This window comes from Monodelphis domestica, chromosome 8, assembly GCF_027887165.1.
Source record: "Monodelphis domestica isolate mMonDom1 chromosome 8, mMonDom1.pri, whole genome shotgun sequence".
NCBI classification, from domain to species: Eukaryota; Metazoa; Chordata; class Mammalia; order Didelphimorphia; family Didelphidae; genus Monodelphis; species Monodelphis domestica.
In genome coordinates this window covers 98,695,125-98,713,776 of record NC_077234.1, presented here as the reverse complement: position 1 = coordinate 98,713,776, position 18,652 = coordinate 98,695,125, and the positions used below count along the sequence as shown (strand labels likewise).

The 18,652-nt window shown below is 32.9% G+C and overlaps 1 protein-coding gene across 7 annotated transcripts in view; it reads left to right on the top strand.

Moving 5' to 3' along the window:
• NAA16 (N-alpha-acetyltransferase 16, NatA auxiliary subunit) overlaps positions 1-18,652 on the top strand; it is a 98,473-nt gene that overhangs the window by 20,017 nt on the left and 59,804 nt on the right. For 6 of the 7 annotated variants that reach the window (XR_008913940.1, XM_001368643.5, XM_007501522.3 and 3 more), the window contains exons 3-7: positions 3,529-3,633; positions 4,921-5,078; positions 7,176-7,310; positions 10,878-11,031; positions 14,414-14,533. Coding sequence is in view for 6 of the 7 variants with exons in the window: in XM_001368643.5 (XP_001368680.3) it covers positions 3,529-3,633; positions 4,921-5,078; positions 7,176-7,310; positions 10,878-11,031; positions 14,414-14,533 (672 nt within the window). In the remaining variant the exon portion in view is untranslated. Of the gene's footprint in view, positions 1-3,528; positions 3,634-4,122; positions 5,079-7,175; positions 7,311-10,877; positions 11,032-14,413; positions 14,534-18,652 lie in introns of those variants that run through there. The other variant, XM_007501519.2, reaches the window with a different exon arrangement.

Below are 18,652 nucleotides of genomic sequence, written 5' to 3'. Positions count from 1 at the left end.
TGAGAAGCATTGTCGCTGGAACATGTAAATTTCAAGGAAGAATGTTTCCTAGTATTCAATATCTTCATTTCATTTTAAAAGCAAGACTAAAGCTCTTTAATTTCAAAATTATTTGAACTCTCTATGGTGTTTATTCCAGATTTTTCTTACGTTAAACGCAGGCTATGTTAGATTGTATCTATATTCACTTACAGCAGTGGTTAGACTTATTGGAAGGGACAGTAGTCTAGAAGTCATGATTTGTGTTTCTATGTCTAAATATATGATGGTCCCTCATAGTCTTATGATGGTGATTTTGACCTAGTTGTCCTCCGAGTTATTCTTTTTTAGTAATGTTATACTTAAAAAAAAATACATCTACAACCCATTATAGCAGGTGACATATTTGAGAAATGGAGTTGAGGGATGAATTAGAGATAGTAGTTGGAAGTGTAGAGCATAACAAATGTTAATGGACCTGCATGAGGATCAGAACTCTCTAGCTCTAGGAAGACAAAGGACTGACTCTTCTAAAAAAAAGTGATTTTGTAGACTTCCATTTCAAGGAGTTTTAGAGATAAAAAGGATCTTAAAAATATATAATACCTTGTCTATACTACAAGTATATTGTTTTACAAAGTTTTTTCAGGAGTGTTTTCTCATTTGATTTTTACATCTCTCTGAAGTAAATAGGACATATTATAGTTAAACTGAAGTTTCTAGAAACATAAAAGACAGAAGTAACCTGAAGATCCCAACATCTCACAGATGAAAACTTAAATGGCTTGAGCAAGACTAGGAGTAGAGCTTGAATCTTTTGTTTCCTAGTGTTGCTTTCTATTTCATCAAGAGTTTTAATAATCAATTTATTTGCTTTTTGGATGAAAGATGTCTTCCTCTTAATTTCTCAGCATGCCACTGGATTATTTCTTTTCTATTCTAATACTTGCCTTAGAATGATAAATGTTTTGTTAATTATCCTAAACGATTCATATTTTTTAGAGCAGATTTGCTGAGGGAGAAGTGGTCCATTCTAAAATCAAATAAGTCATTTTGAAACACTCATATTTTTTCATACTACTGGCAGTTGATTTGACAATTTCATTTTTTTTTGTTATTAGAATCCATTTTTGGATTCAGTGTTTTACAAATTAATTTGCCTCAAGATGAGTTTTGTGTTTGAAATATGCTTATGTAACCCATTAAATACTCTCCTGTTAGCATGGAATTAAAGGAAAGATTACCTTAGAAAGCTTGGAATGAATTAGAGAAAAATTAACCCATTTTATATTGAAATTGTTGCATGTAATTGTTTTTAATAATCCTTAGGATCAAAATATTCTCATTGAACCCTTATTTACCTCATGTGGGACATGAGTTTGGGAAATGATAAGATTTTACTTGATTACAACTTTTAGGATAAAAAAAATTTCAAAGCTCTTCAATTGTATTCAATTTGCAATAAGGATTTAATTTTTGTTTTGAACTCAATCCAAAACGCCAGGTTACCGAAGCTTTTAAAGGGAAGAGGACATATTGCTTGAGAAAGCCAATCATAGAGAAATAAATGGACTGATCTGAGGTTTTGGAAATCCTTTGCATTTAACAGTGGGGGTGGAGGAGGGTGTAAGAATAGGAAAAAAAGCCCTTTCTGATTAATGGGAAAATCAAGATGAGCAAAAGAAGGCTTTGGAATAGCAGCACACTTCTTGGATTATATCTGTTAATTTTTAAGTGGTACACTTTGCCCAGTACTGGGTTTTGATTAGCTCAGAGTATAGAATACTTATCAGTTGTGTGACAAGGAAATCACTTTAAAAGACTGATATATATTAATTTAAGGTCGCCAAGGAATTCAGCTATGTAATTCCTAAATGAAAACTTAAGTCAGCAGTCAATCTTTTATGGAGTTTAATTACAATAGGAGGAAGTAATTAGAGATAGAGAGAGAGGAAAAGGGAGAGAAGGGAATAGGGCCTAAATACCCCTTCTGTTTAGGCTGGGCCAAAAGGCCCAAGCCCTTAGATAGCTGGGGCAAAGAAAAGAGATCAGTCCCTATTACTCACGTGACCAAAATGGAGAAACAGTCTCAGAGGCCCCCACACCTTCAGCTTCCTTCAGAGCAAGCTTCTCAGAGCACACTCCCACCACTCAGACAAACTCCTCCACCCCACCTCCAGTCTTCAGACCCCCCTATCCTTTTTTTTTTTTTTAAACCCTTACCTTCCGTCTTGGAGTCAATACTGTGTATTGGCTCCAAGGCAGAAGAGTGGTAAGGGTAGGCAATGGGGGTCAAGTGACTTGCCCAGGGTCACACAGCTAGGAAGTGGCTGAGGCCGGATTTGAACCTAGGACCTCCCGTCTCTAGGCCTGGCTCTCAATCCACTGAGCTACCCAGCTGCCCCCTAGACCCCCCTATCCTTAAGGAAACCATCCAAGTTCCCTTCTCTCAGTCCTCACATCTACCAATCACCTGTCCATCAATTTCCCTGTGCCAATGGAGGCTCTAGCTTAACCCAGGACCGCCCAGAGGTCTCTGGCTTTGCACATGTCTGTTGAAGGTCATATTTTCAAATAATTAAATCTTTGATCCTTTGCTACAGCCCTTTCTAAATCCTGTTAACCTGAGTAGGGTAGAGATTGGAATAATTAAATTTTGATCTAGGCTGCAGCCCTTACTCAATCCTGTTAGGACTGAATAGGGTGGAGATTGATTCCAAGTATCTCCATTGTATCAATTCTAAAATCAATCATGACTCAAAGAAATTCCTGTTCTATGCTTAAGCATAGGTCAAAGTCCTTTCCATTGTTCAGCAAAAGGTTTCTGTCCTAAAGTAATCTTAAGAAGGGAGGAGAAGGAACCTCCCATGCCAATGGGGTTCACATTCCAATAGTCAAGACCCACTATCAATAGGAAATTTTTCAAGTATGAAATTTCCCAATGGTGAAATTTCCAACATTTATAAGTCTAAGAAATTTTGAGGTTTACAGTTGTGGGAACTAGTTTTTAGGCATTGCTCCAAGTTGCAATTTCACCTGGAAATGATTCCATGAAGACTGATTTGCAATTTTTTTTTTCCTTTAAAACCCTTATCTTGCATCTTATTTTAATATTGTATATTGGTTCTAAGGCAGAAGAGTGGTAAGGGCTAGGCAGTGGGAGTCAAGTGACTTGCCCAGGGTCACACAACTAGGGAGTGTCTGAGGCCATATTTGAACCTAGGACCTCCCATCTCTAGGTCTGGCTCTCAATCTACTGAGCCACCCAGCTGCCTCCTGACTTGCAATCTTTTGGGGGTTTTGTTTTTATTTTCATTTTCATTTTATTTTTTGAATTGAAAAATTTTATTTAATGAATTAATTTAGAATATTTTTCCATGATTACATGATTTATGTTCTTTCCCTCTTATCCCCCTCCATGCAATTCCCCTGGGTTTTACACGTGCCTGACTTGCAATCTTAAAAGAACTCAGGGGTTGAATTTGAACCAAGGTGGGGATTTTTGAAACTTTCATGTATAAGGATAATAGGTTTATCATTCTTTTACAGAGACCTTGGCTATGAAAGGGTTAACATTGAATTGTTTAGGAAAGAAAGAAGAAGCATATGAATTTGTTCGTAAAGGACTTCGAAATGATGTCAAGAGTCATGTGTGTATCCTTTAAGTAGTTCAGTAGTGTAACTTTTATTTCTTATGTTCCTTTTTTATTTTTTCTAACTGGAAGAATAATAAAATTAAGAACTGTTAGAATATGAAAAATCTGATACTTTAATGAAATTGGTACTCCTATACTGGGACCAACATTATAATTCAAACATTTATTAAGCATTTATGTGCAAAAAGTATTGTCCTAGGTATTAATAGAATTATCGTTTATCAACAAGACATATTTATAGGTTGACAATAGATTTTGAATTAGAAGGAACATTAGTGATCATATAATACTATCCTTCATTTTACAAATGAAGAAACTGAGTCTCAGAGAGTGATTGAATTTTCAAGATCACAGATTTTGACCTTGTTTAAATTTTTGTACTTTGTATTATTACGATAAAGCTAGTTTGATCCAATTATGATTAGGTTTAGCAGTATTTCTAAAAAAGTTATTTACTTTTTTGTTTTTGTATACCTTTTTTTTCCAGAGTTTCTACTTCCTCTCACCTAGAGAGCCATCAATTTTATAACAAAGAATAAAAGAGAAAAACAGTTCAGAAATACTAATCATGAATCAAGTCTGACAGTATATGTAATATTTCACATCCATAGAATTCCCACCTCTTGAAAGAAGATAAGGAAATGCATTCTTGTTTCTCTTCTTCAGGGGAAAACTTGGTTATTATAGTTACAACTTTATTTTGATTGGGATGGGGGGATTGTTCTTTCCATTTATGTTGTCATCATCATGTATAATGTTTTCTTTGTTCTGATTGCTTCAGTCTGCATCAGTTAGTTAATATATCCTCCCATTAGGCATAATAATATTAACAAATGGGGCTCTCTTGTAATCCTACATCTAAATACTTCTTTAGCAAAGTGCTTGCTGCAGGATGAAGAGGGCATGTGAGTATTATGAATTTTTTGCTTGAAAGATGTGCTGAAACCTTAATTGATCATAAATGAAAGTGGCATGGAGGCCTTACCCTAATATTATGTGTATGTTGGCAGTCATATTCAAGTAATTTAGCAAATGGAGTGTATAAAGAGTTTTCCTGGTTAGATGAATTAGTAAAAAATTGTTATAGAATTACTTAAAATTATGATCACTTTTAGTGTGAGACTTAAGTTTTATACTTACGATGAAGAACAACATGCCTAGAATGCTCTGCTTCTTTGAAGTAGAATCAGCCCTAATTTTTAAACAAAAGGCTTTCAGAAATATGGTAGGAATATACAGTGTTGAGTTCTAGTGTCTGTGAATGTTGATTTCTTTAACTTGTTAGGTTGGCATGTATATGGACTTCTGCAGCGTTCTGATAAGAAATATGATGAAGCTATAAAGTGTTATCGAAATGCCCTCAAATTAGATAAAGACAACCTACAGATCCTGAGAGATCTCTCTTTGTTACAGATCCAAATGAGAGATCTTGAAGGCTATCGTGTAAGTATTTTAATGTTAAATTTATATATTTTAAAACATGTAATTTAAAAGATGAATTAGTGCGCTAGATAGTTTTCTTTGAGTGTAAGTTACAGAGAAAGTACCAACTTGCATTAGTAAAGGAAATTGTCTCACTCAAGGGTTCCCTATTAACAGTTAAATCATGGCTCCAGTTCTTATTTCCAAATTATGAATGAGTTTAGAGCAGCTACTCATGCCAATACTTTTTCATTGTATATTAGGTGATATGTAATGTACCTTGGTCAAAGTGGAATAAAATAATTTCAAGACAGTTTAAACAAAGGGTAAATGAATAATTATGCAGTTAATATACCTATAGCTTTCTTTAACTTCATCATTTTTGAATTTCAATCTTTAGTCATCTTTCAAATTGAAAGTGGAGGAATAAAAGAAAATCTATGAATTATTTGTTTATAGCTTAAGTTAGTAAAAATATCCTTTTCACTCAGTCTGTGAATTTTAATGAATTGGGGTTCTGTATAAGATAAGTATATATGAATTATTTTTTTTAAGGGGTGGGCTGTGATTTCACTGGTATTCTTTTCTAAAAATGCAAATTGGCATCTGTTCTCCAACTTTTGTATTTAGAGAGTTGCCTAAGGTGTTGACACCAAGTGACTTGTCAGCCTGGGGTCACATGCCTTAGATGTATGTGTCAGAGGCAAGTTTAACTCTGGTTATCCTCATTTTGAAGTTGGTTCTCTTTACTGCTATGCTGCCCCTCTAATCTAATATTTGTAACCAAAGTATAAAAAGAGTAATTAAGAAGTTGATAATTTGTTTTTTTCTTTTGGATTGATGTTTGCAATTAAAATAATGCAATTGTATTTTACCCTCATAGCAATGAATAGCCATTGAAGCTTTTTGAGAAAATAGCAGGCAAGCAACATAGTTATGCTTGACCTTTTAAATGATTAAAGGGACTAAAAATGTTTAGTCTAGAGAAGAGAACTCTAGTCTTCAGTAACTTGATGGGCTACCATATGGAAGAAGAACTCAGCTGGTTCTGTTTGTACCCAGAAGGCAGAACCAGGTGCCTTGGATGGAAGAATCAAAGCAGATGTTTATATGGAATAAAGGAGAACTTCCTAACAGTTGAAATTGTCCAGAAGTTTAGTGGGTACATTGTGTGAAAATGAACACTCTTTCACTTGAAGGTCTTTAAGTAGAAGCTGGGTGACTTTTTACTTTTTGAAAAAGGTATTCTTGTTCAGGTTTCACTTGAACTAGATGGCCTCAGAGATCCATTCCAACTCTGAGGTTGTCAGACTGAGATTTTTATCTATAATTTTCATTGTCATTAGTGGTTTATCCTATTCAGTTTTTCCTCTCATTTTTAATATTTTATTTTTTTCTAGTCTAGAAATTTTCTAGTTATAAAAGTTTATTATATTTTTTTTCCTTTTTGAGATATTTTATTTTTTCCAATTACGTACAAAATTAAGTGATTTGCCCAGGGTTGCACAGCTAGGAAATGTCTGAGGCCAGATTTGAATCCATGATCTCCTGTCTAGGTATCGTTCTTAATCCTCTGGCCCACTTAGTTTCCCCACCCCTTCTTAACACTCATTAAAAAAAATTTCAGTCCTCTTCCTCCACCTCTCCCTTGCCCCTCAAAGAAAAGGCATGTATTTTGATAAAGGTTATACATGTATAGTCATGCTGTGAAAGAAAACCCATAGCAAAAATAAAGAAAAATAAAGAAACTTTAAAAAATGCTTTAATCTGCCTTCAGACTCCATCAGTTCTTTCTCTAGAGGTGGATATACAAATACAAATAGTGCTTTAGTTGAAGTATCAAAATCATTCTTATTAGAAAGTAACTTTACTTAAAAAGGCATGTATTCCCAAGTTCTGTAGAAATGTAACCTAACTGTAAAATTTAATAATTTAGGAAATTATTATAATCTTAAGGCCAACTGTTTTATAGTGAGTTAAAAAGAGACAGAGAAAATCATGTAACCATATTGGTACTCAAAATTTCTTTTTCTGTAAAATAAAGCCTTTCATGTCAAAGATGACTATTAAGATCTGTTCCATTTCTAAAATTCTATCATTCACCCCTTTTTGTTAAAGGAGACACGGTATCAACTTCTTCAGCTGCGCCCAACACAACGTGCTTCATGGATTGGATATGCTATAGCGTATCATTTACTGAAAGATTATGATATGGCACTAAAGCTATTGGAAGAGTTTAGAAAGACTCAACAAGTAAGACTTATTTCAAGATTCCCTTTTAATGGCTTAACAATTGGGAGGAGGGAGGAAAATTGGATAGCTTTACTAAGCAATTAGACATGTTTTATCATATGTGTAATAGTTTGTATGTGAGATTCTTCTTTTCTAGTGCAATTCTTAGTTTTATTTGTACTTTTACATGTTTACTTAAAGTAGTGACTAATTTTATTCAGCAAATGAATGACTTAGAAAACACAGGGAGAACCTAAATATAATTTTGCTTTTTATGTATATAGAGTCTAGTTCTATGATTTCCAAGTGTATGCTTCCGTTTTTAACTTGAGAAAATATCTCAGGCATATGGGAACATGTACCATTAGTATTTGTTAATTGAGGAAAATACAAAAACTAAAATGCTGCCATGAATTTATATTATATTTTATTTTTTTGTAAAGATATTTTATTTTGCTAATTACATGTAGTAACAGTTTTCCACATAAGCTTTTTGAAGTTATGAGATCCAAATTGTTTTCCCCCTTCCCAGAGATGGTAAGCAATTAGATCTGGGTTATGTGTGCATTATCATGCAAAACTTACTTCTGTATTGGTCATTATTGTAAGAGGATGCTCACCTAAAACCAAAATCCCCAAATGAAAACACAGCTAAACTAAAGTGAAAAGCTTTATGTTTTGATCTGCATTCTGACTCCAACAGTTCTTTCTCTGGAGGTGGATAGCATTTTTTTTTTTGTCATAAATTCTTTCACATTGTCCTGGATCATTGTATTGCTGAGAATAACTAAATCTTTCACAATTAGTCATTGTACAGTATTGCTGTTACTGTGTACCACGTTCTCTTGGTCCTGCTTTTATTTTGCTTTAGTCTTTCCAGGTCTTTTTGAAATCCTCCTGTTCATTGTTTTCTATAGCACAGTAGTATTCATCACTATCATACCTCATTTTGTTCAGCCATTCTCCAGTTGATGAATATCCTCTCAATTTCCAATTCTTTGCCACCAGTAAAAGGGCTGATATAAATATTTTTGTATAAATAAATCCTTTCTTCCTTTTTAAAAATTTCTTTGGAATTCAAACCTAGTAGTGGTATTTCTGGATCAAAGGATTTGAACAGTTTTATAGTCCTTTGGACATAGTTCCAAGTGGTCCTCAAGAATGCTTTGATCAGTTCACAACTCTACCAACAATGCATTAGTGTCCCAATTTTGCCACATCTCCATCATTTTTTCACTTTTCTTACTGTTATATTGGTCAATCTGATAGGTGTAAAGTGGTACCTCTGAGTTGCTTTAATTTGCATTTCTCTAATCAAGAATGATTTAGAACATTTTTTTCATATGATTATCAATAGCTTTGATTTCTTCATTAAAACAACCTCTTGTTCATATCCTTTGAACATTTGTTAATTGGAGAATGACTTGTATTCTGATAAATTTGACTTCGTTCTCTATGAGAAATGAGACCTTTATCAGAGAAATCTGTTATAAATCACCCCCCTCCTCCAATTTGTTGTTTGCCTTTTAATCTTGGCTTCATTTTTTTTTCTGGATGCAAAAGCTTTTAAATTTAGTCAAAATTAATGATTTTACATCTTATCATGTTTTCTTGAATTTATATTATTAATCACAGTAACATCTGTATTCATTTGAAAAATAACAGTATGTACAAGTATATTTGCTTGGGAGTATATTTGCTTATTATATTGAATACAATGTGAATTTTGTTGGAGTTAAATGACAAAAGTTTGGTTATTCTTAGTGATATTTTTACTGTTCCTTGTGGTCCTTTAGAGACCCTCAGCCCATGTGAAGAGAAGGAACCATTAATCTAAGTCTTTATTCCTCAAGCTAAAGAAGGGTTTTCTTTAGCTTTCTTAATTCTTTTATCTGTGGATGTAGTTCTTAACTGCACTAAAATTATATTAAAAAAAACTATTTAATTGACCAGTACATAAGAAGTGCTTAATAAATGCTTGCCGACTCACCGTATTGCTGTTATTTAGTATTTAAGTTTTGCTTTTAGAAGTTTTTTGAGGGAAGAGGCCTGTTTTTGAAGAATGAATTGTTATTTCTCCTCCTAATTATATTGGTATTTGTACATGACTTGGAACCCAATTTAATTTCACAAGTTTTTAGGTGCCTACTGTGAGTAAGTCAGTGTCCTTGGCACAGAGATTATAAAGACAGTTAAAATAATCCCTGCCTGCCCTCATAGAGCTGATGTGTTTATCTAACCAATGATATATTAGAGACCTGAAAAAAATTATCAAAACCTCTTTTATTAAAGAGCTATTCTTATGTCTCATCATACATGAAGATGATCTATAGTTTTCTGAGGGCTGTAGTTGTAGAGCATGGGCTTTGGTACTTCCTGTTCAACTGAAAGGGCTTTGAATATGGACCAGTATGGGAACAGATTGGGTCTGGTTGAGGACTAGTCTAGTATGGAGAAGGTAGACATCAGGAGGTTGGTTACCAGGTGACTTTTTCTTTTTTTAACTTTGGCAACCAATTAAATAGAAAAAAACCTCATAATTCCCTTTAGTACTATACAGTTCCCTTATGCTTTTTCAGTGATCATGTGGCAGAAGGAGGCATAGTGTGATAAATTTTAATTCTTAAACTGCTTATAAACATTAATTTAAATATTTACTATTGAAAAATACATCTCTTTGAGCTAACCACCAAAAATTTGATTGGAGAAACTCAGCCAAATTAACATTCTTGATATAAATGAAATCAAAATACCGAAAGAAATCTCAGACAAATTTGAGCATAGTTTTTTTTTTTCTTTTAAAGGGATAATTTTTAGATTCACGGAGAAGTGAACAAAAGTGGATTGAATTGTTTTTAATGCATACCTAAAAGCAACAAATGAAATGTACTTTGAACATCTACAGAGAGAATAGCTTATAAATAAAATTCTTTGCAAAGAATAATGGAGTAGAGAAGTTGCAGAAAGAGCTTAAGATTCTCCAAATTAAGTAATTGTATACTTTGATTCTTAGAGATTTCATTGTGAAAGAGAGGCCTGTGAAAATGTATGTAAAGATTTTGGATCAAACAGGGACTTCTGAGTAGTTTGTGAAGATTTCCTTTGCTTCTTAATTCATGAGTATTCTCTTGAAAAAAAATAAAAAGGGTCTTTAGGTAGTGGATATGTGGTGATAAAAAAAATAGAAATTGATGATCATTTTAGGGGATTTTTTATGACAAAAAATGATAATTACCATATTAATTTATAATATATTAGGAAAAGTATATAAAATAAATTTCAGAACATAACATTACATAAGTGCTTAGCATTTAAAAAAATGAAACATGAACAAATGATAAAGAAGCAGAATGCTCTGTGCCCTTTATTAAATCTTGACGCTCTGCTATCTTGGCTTCTTCATTTAGTGTTGTATTGATGTGTGTGGGTGGTGAGAGTACTCACACTCATAAAAATAACAGTTCTATCACAGGACTGTTCTAATTAAATAAAACTGCTCAATCTGAGAAGGCAGAATTTTAGCTATTAGTAGGTAACCATTCTTTTGTATTATTTGATTATTTTGTCCTTCTTCCCTTTTTTTTCTAGATTCCGCCTAATAAAATAGACTATGAGTATAGTGAGCTGATATTGTACCAGAATCAAGTGATGAGAGAGGCAGATCTATTTCAAGAATCTTTAGAACACATAGAAACATATGAAAAACAAATATGTGATAAACTTGTAGTAGAAGAAATTAAGGGTAAGTTAAGCTGCTTTTTCTTTCTTTGAGAATCATTCTTCATAAGAATTTATTATGTTTCTAGAATTCATCCTGTGCTTAGCTAGTTGTTGCCAGATTATTTGAAGTAATATACAATTATGAGAGTAAAGATACCAATTAACTAATTATCCTCTTGTCCAAATAAATAATACTGTTTGCTAATTAGTTACTAAAACATTGTTTTCCTACATGCCTCCTTCAGGAAGGACAGTTATATGGTTTAAATGACAAAAAAGCTGATAATATGAATTTACTTTGAAAATTAGAAGGAATTATCTCTGGTACAATATAGATTCAGTTTACTCTTGTGTGCATGGATGCATGTACACATACTTCTTGAGCTATGAGCACCTTAAATATAAATTAGTTTAGAGGTGTATTTTTGTTCTGTGAAGTTAGTAAGTTCAGGTATCTTGCAATTTAGACTTTGTATATTTTATAGAATTACAGAATTTGAGTTGGAAGGGTCCTAAGTAGTTTAGTCCACACAGTTAGGTTGCACGGGGGATAGAATGTGGGCCTTGGAATCAGGAAGAATGAATTCAAATCTGGCATCAGTCACCGACTAGCTTTTAACCTGTCTTCTGAGAAAACCTGTCAATTTCCTCATTTGTAAATAAGGATAAATTCCAGTGTTGTGAGGGCAAAATGGCTTAATGTTTGTAAAGAACTTAGCAAACCTTGAAGCACTATATAAATGCTAGCTATCATTATTGTTAGTATACATGAAAGCAATCTATATTGTATCTATCAAGTGGTAACTGCTTGAAGAACTTCAAAGAGGGAGACCTCACAGCTTCTTGAAGTAATCCATTAAACATTTGGATACCTCTACTTGTCAGGAAGTTTTCCCTGATATCAAATCCAAATTTGACTCTTAGCAACCTCTGCCTATTGCTTCTGGTTTTGCCTCTGAGAATAAACTAATCATTCTTCCATATGATATGCCTTTAAGTAAGATGGCTATCATGTCTCCAGGATCTCCTTTCTCTGCTTTAGGCTTAACATGCCTCATTTCTTTAACTAGTTATCATATATCATGGATTGAAGATCCCTCATCATCCTGGTTGCTCTCCTCTTGATACTTTTGAGCTAATCAATATTTTCCATAAACTAGCATGAAGAACTATGCGCAGTGCTCCATATGAGGCTTGGTGAAAGGGCAGGGTATGATGTTGCTGACCCTTCTCAGTTCCTGGAACTTATGTATAGCCCAGGACTGCATTTGCTTTTTTGGCTTTCATCTTCTCCAAGAATAGTATGAACTGCTTTTATCAAAATATTTGCAAATCTTTTTGAGGTGACAAAAAAATTGGAATTTAAGAAGAGAATCATCATTTGGGCAATGGCTGAGCAAATATGGTGGCATATGATTGTAATGGAATCCTATTATTTTATATTTAAGGAGGAAAAGGTGGAGCTTAGAAAAACCTGAAAACACTTGAGAACTGATGTAGACTATTTAATTTAATAAAAATTATCCATTAAAAAAATATTTGCAAAAATCTAAGTAAACTACATTCACAGCATTCATATTATCTACTAGTTTAGTAATTCTTTGAAAAAAAGTTCAGCATTAACATCATGAACTTTTAAAAGTCCATTAGCCCAACTGAAGTTATCTTCTTGTTGAATAAGTCTGTTTCTATAATTGTCTATGCTATTTTAATCTCCCAAGAATTTGTATCTTTCTAGCAAATCTCTCTTTTAATTTAATAAACTAAGGCTTCTTCAAGAAAATAAAAGCCAATTTCGTCACAAATCTTCAGAACCCGAAACACATCTCGCTGCCTAAGCTCTTTATAACTACATATTACAGTAACAAGGCTCAATAATAAAGAAATGTAGTTGGGTGAGGAATACAGCATGAACTTTGATACTTTGGTATTGTGTTACTGTACTAATGTACTTGATAAGTTTTTGCAGTGAGATACTTATTTGAATGTTATGGTAAGTAGAATATAGCCCTTTTAGCCCAAATTGAAGTAAAAATTCTTAGCACTGTCTCTTTACCCTAGACCAAAAATTTGTCTTATAAGTTTTTTTTTTCCTGCTTCTTTGTGCCTTTTTTTTTTAACCTTTATCTTCTGTCTGACAATTGATATTAAGTTTTGGTTCCAAGACAGAAGAGCAGTAAGGGCTAGACAATTGGGATTAAGTGACTTGCCCAGGATCACATAGTTAGGAAGTATCTGAGGCCATATTTGAACCCAGTACCTCCCATTTCCAGACCTGGTTTTCTATCCACTGAGCCACCTAACTGCCTCTTCTTTATGAGTCTTTAACATCTGGGTAATAAAAAAATATTCCTTAGAAATAGCAAGAGAATGAAAGTGTTTGTTTTGAAGGTTTCTTTCTATAATGACAAAGCTCAGATTTTAGTCATAAAATAATATGTCATATTTTTAAGGTTGACAAAGCACTTTTCTCATAATAACTTAGTGAGGTTTGTTGGATATAAGTATCTCCATTTTACAAAAGAGGAAACTGAATTCCAGAATTAATATAACTTATCCAGGGTCACCCATCAATATGTGTCAGGATTCAAAGCTAGATCTTTCTTGTATGCACGGCTAGTATTCTTGCCTCTTATTAATAACATTTTCACTATGATGGAAGCAAGGACAAACAAAGTAATTAGGAGAATCCTTTTTTTGCATTTACAGGGAAAATTTCTAGTAGTATAATCCAAATTCCTCATTTCAGAGGGGCGGAACCTAGGGCCCAGAAAAATAAAAGTGACTTTCCCAAGTGAGGAGACTCTCTTAGGAGCTAGTAGGGTCTCCCCTTCAGCTCCACTAGATGTCTTCAACAAAGCTTTACAACCATTTGTTATATATAGTATATTGTAGAGGGAATTATTGTTCACTTATAACTTGGACTAGATAGCCTTTGAGGTTTCTTCCAACTCTGTTTTCTGTGAAATTATGCATATGCATATAGAGTATAGGTGACTCAGTGGATTGAGAGCTGGGTCCTGAGATGGAAGGTCCCATATGGTTCAGATACTTCTTGGTTGCGTGATTCTGGAGAAGTCACTTAAGCCCTATTGCCTAGACCCTATCGCTCTAGCTTTAGAACAGGTACATGGTATTGATTCTAAGACAGAAGGGAAAAGTTATTTTTTTTAAAAAGGCAAGAATTCTACAAGCTAAGCAATCATTTGATGAGATATGTAATGTGAACATGATTTTTGGAAGCCAAACTGAATTGATATGTCCTTTATAATAGAAACTTATCTTCTATAGAATTCTTAGAAAGAAAATGTACATAAATATACTCTTCCCCTTCTTCTTTTACTGTAGTTGATCATTTGATAGAAATTGAATAGTTCACATAAAAATATCAAACTTAATTTTAGGAGAAATGCTGTTGAAATTGGGAAGATTAAAAGAAGCGGGTGAAATATTCAAAGACTTGATTGATCGGAATGCTGAAAATTGGAATTACTATGAAGGCTTAGAGAAAGCTCTGCAACCTCGTATGTAACATATTTATTTCTGTTGCTTTTGAAAATTTGCTATTCTAAAAAATAACCAATTAAGTTGCATTATTAGCCCTGGAAAAAGATTTTAATGATATTTTAAAATATTGATGCTTTATTTAGTAAATTCATGTTAACATTTTTAACATCTTTGAATTTTAAGTTAACATTTTAATATTAAATGCTTTAGAGAGCATTTAAAAGTTACCTTTTAGATAACAACATGGTATACACTAAAATGTTACTAGTGGGAAAGGGGAGTAAGGATATAACTTTTCATGAGAAATCAGTGTAAGATATGAAGTATTGTAGTTTCATGTGCTTCAGGTTCATAGAATAACAGCAATGGATCTCATTATTTATAGCAGGTTCAGTTTTAGAAAGAATTCTTCACATAATAACCTTGGAATAGGAATTATAAATATGATTCCCATTTTATAGACGAAGATAATTAAAATCAGAGAAGTTAGGATTTGTTCAAGGTTATATACTCAGCAAATAATTAGTTGCCACAGAAATGATCAGAAGTTATTAGGCTAAGTTCATCACTTTAATGAACATATACTATTCAAATGTCAATGAGCTTGACTTGTTAAGTTTGATTCTTGAAGTAGTTCTATCTTGTCTTTTCTCATCTTATTTCCCTTTTAATTTTTTCATCAAATGAAATTTTCTCAAATTAGGTAAGGATAAAATTTATCCAAATTTCTAACTTGATAGATCAAGATGAATAAAGGTTTTTCTGTCCTTAATCTTACTTAATTTACTTTTACTTAATTTTGCTTCATTAAATTTACCATTAAAACAGATTTGAAGTGTGCTGCAATTTGTGAAACTAATAATACCCTAACATTTATCTCTTTCAATCCCATCAAATTGGATGGTTTTTCTCTATTTGTTGAATGCAGAAGAAAAACATTAACAATAACTTGGCATCATCATAGGATTTCATTATTATCCTTATTTCTTCGGTTAAGATTTCCTCAGATACTTGTTGGAATAAGAATGTAATTTTTTAATTTTTTATTGTCATGCAAAACACACTTCCATATTGTTCATTGTTGTAAGAGCAAACTTATACATAATCAAAATCCCAAAATAAAACCATAAATACACTGAGGTGAAATATGACTCCAACAGTTCTTTCTTTGGAGCATTCTCTGTCATAAGTCTTTCAGGATTGTCCCAGATCATGACATTGCTGACAGCAGCCAAGTTTTCATAGATAATCATCATCCAATACTGCTGTTATTGTGTACAATGTTCTCCCAGTTCTGCTTATTTCACTCTGCATCAGTTCCTGGAGATCTTTCTAGCTTTTTCTGAAATCATCCTGTTCATCATTCCTTATAGCACAATAGTAATGTAGATTTAAAAAATTAATATCCAATACTCCAAGCATTATATTTATTAAGATTGATTAATATTAACTTGAAGTGAAAGGAATAAAAAGACAAAAGTCACAACCTGAGTAAAACCAGTCTTCCTAGCTGTGCATGCAGAGTGGTGGTGGAGGGAGGAGTTAACAAATATATTACAAACATGAACACACAATGTGGTGGAAATACAAAAGGAATTCTGGGGAGTATAGTTCTGTCACAGTTCAAAGTTACAAGATTTTCCAATTACACAGTAATCCATTACCAACATATAACACAATTTGTTCAGCCATTCCCCAATTGATGAACATCCCCTCAATTTACAATTCTTTGCCACCACAAAAGAGCAACTATAAATATTTTTGTACAAGTAGGTCCTTTCCCCTTTTTTATTATCTCTTTGGGATACAGACCCAGTAGTGGAATTACCAGCTCAAAGGGTATGCAGAGTTTGGTAGCCCTTTGGGTATTGTTCTAAATTGTTCGCTGGAGTGGTTTAATCAATTCACATCTCCACCAACAATGCATTAATGCCCAAATTTTGCCACATCCCCTCCAACATTCATCATTTTCCATTACTGCCATATTGGCCAATCTGATTGGTATGAGATGATATAAGGATGTAAATTTTTAAAAGGAAATTTATAATGGGTAAAATATGTGGATATTGTGACAGAAATTGGTCTTATATATATATATAGTTCTCATAATTTGATTATGTTATATGGGAAATTAAGTTAATTTTTTTAAATTTGAAAGATCTTATTGAAAAGTTACTTATTGCGGGGAAAAGCTAGGTGGCTAAGTGGTTAGAGAGGCAGGCCTGGAGATGGGAGGTCCTGGGTTTAAATGTGGCTTCAGATGCTTCCTAGCTTAATAGGATCCTGGGCAAGTCACTTAACCTTCACTGCCTAGCCCTTGCCACTCTTCTCACTATGGTATTTATTGTAAAACAGATGGAAAAATTTTTTTTAAAGTTATTTACCTTAGTTTGTATGCTCCAAATTTAATTTTTTTTATTAGCAAGGATGATTTTTTTAAACAACAAATTAGTAGTTTAGCCATTTTCATTCCAGTTCCTAAGTTATACAGTTCTCTTGAAACAAATGTGTTTTTTGTGAGCAGAGAAACCATCTATAATATATCCTCCTCTTTTTCTTTCTTTTCTTTCTTTCTATTTTTTTTTTTAAATTTAAAACCCTTACCTTCCGTGTTGGAGTCAATATTGACTCCAAGGCAGAAGAGTGGTAAGGGCTAGGCAATGGGAGTCAAGTGATTTGCCCAGGGTCACACAGCTGGGAGGTGTCTGAGGCCGTTGCTCCTGTCTCTAGGTCTGGCTCTCAATCCACTGAGCTACCCAGCTGCCCCCTCTTCTTTTTCTTAAGCAAAGTATTTAGAGCATTAATTCCACCTTGAGTCTTTTGTTTTTAACTCACTCTTCAACATCTATGAACATTTGGATGTACCAAGGAGAACAGAAAAAGAGGGATATATGTGAAACTGAATTTCTTATGTAGTTTTCCGAAAGGTTATGTCAAATGTAACACAATGGTAACAAAATTATTTTCGTAGTCAGTTATATCTTAATGTTCTTTAAGTTCTAGATATAGAGTGGATAAAAAACAAAATGAGACAAAATTGATGTTGGTAGTTATTTCAGGGCTGTTATTTTTACCTTCATTTTCTTGAGTACAAGAAATTAAACTTGAAATGTTAACATAAAATCTTAGTTACTAATATAGCAATTAATAATAAAGACAGTTAATATTTTTAATGTCTAATTATAAAATTAAATGAATTAACTTCTACATATCATTATCCTATATTACTTTAAATTACATTAATTTTCAAAAACTAACCCAGTACTTTATTTTTTAAATCTTCTTTTCCTCCTCCATGGTAAAGTTTTGGATATTCCAACTTGTAACATTAAATAGGGCACGAAAATGGCTTAGTTTTGACAATTGTCTCATTATTACTACATGGCAAGACATTTACATTGGAACTATTGGGTAAATTCTTTTGGAAATATAATCATAACTTGCTGATATGAGAGATTTTGCCATTTTATAAGGCAAAGCGTGGCCATATAAAGCACATTTTGGTCATCTTGATGTAATTTTAAAAATTAAAGTTCTTTGCATTACAAAATATCTACAGACATATAATAATAATAATGAGAAAATAATTGTTCTCATTTGAATAACTCAGTTTTAAAATCCAACCACACTGGAGCTCCAAAACGTATTACTGGGGGAAGACCTAAGTCCTTTTATAATTAATGTGTGTTAGAGAAGATACCTTCTATCTAAAATGTCATTTGTTCCTCTTACTTTTTTAATTAGATGTTCAGAAGTTCTACAGATCTATCTTTGAAGTGTATCATGCCATTTAGAAATTTTGATACCACAAAACTAGCATTGATTTATTTCCATATATTTTTATGGAAATATGTGTTGTCTTTGTTATTTTCTGATTATTTATGTTATGATAGATCATTACTTTCTTAATAATGGAGGGCATTTTCAAGAGTAAGATAGAAACTAAATGTATTATCTCTATTTCATATAAAATTGACCCTGATTTGGAAGGAAGCTTGTTCCTCCTGGGATTGCAGCTATGGATTTTTAAAGTATTATTAATTAGACTATTTTGCTAGTTTAAAAAATTTCTTGGCACTTAAAAACTTTTAAAAGTTAGTCTTGGGGGCAGCTGGATAGCTCAGTGGATTGAGAAC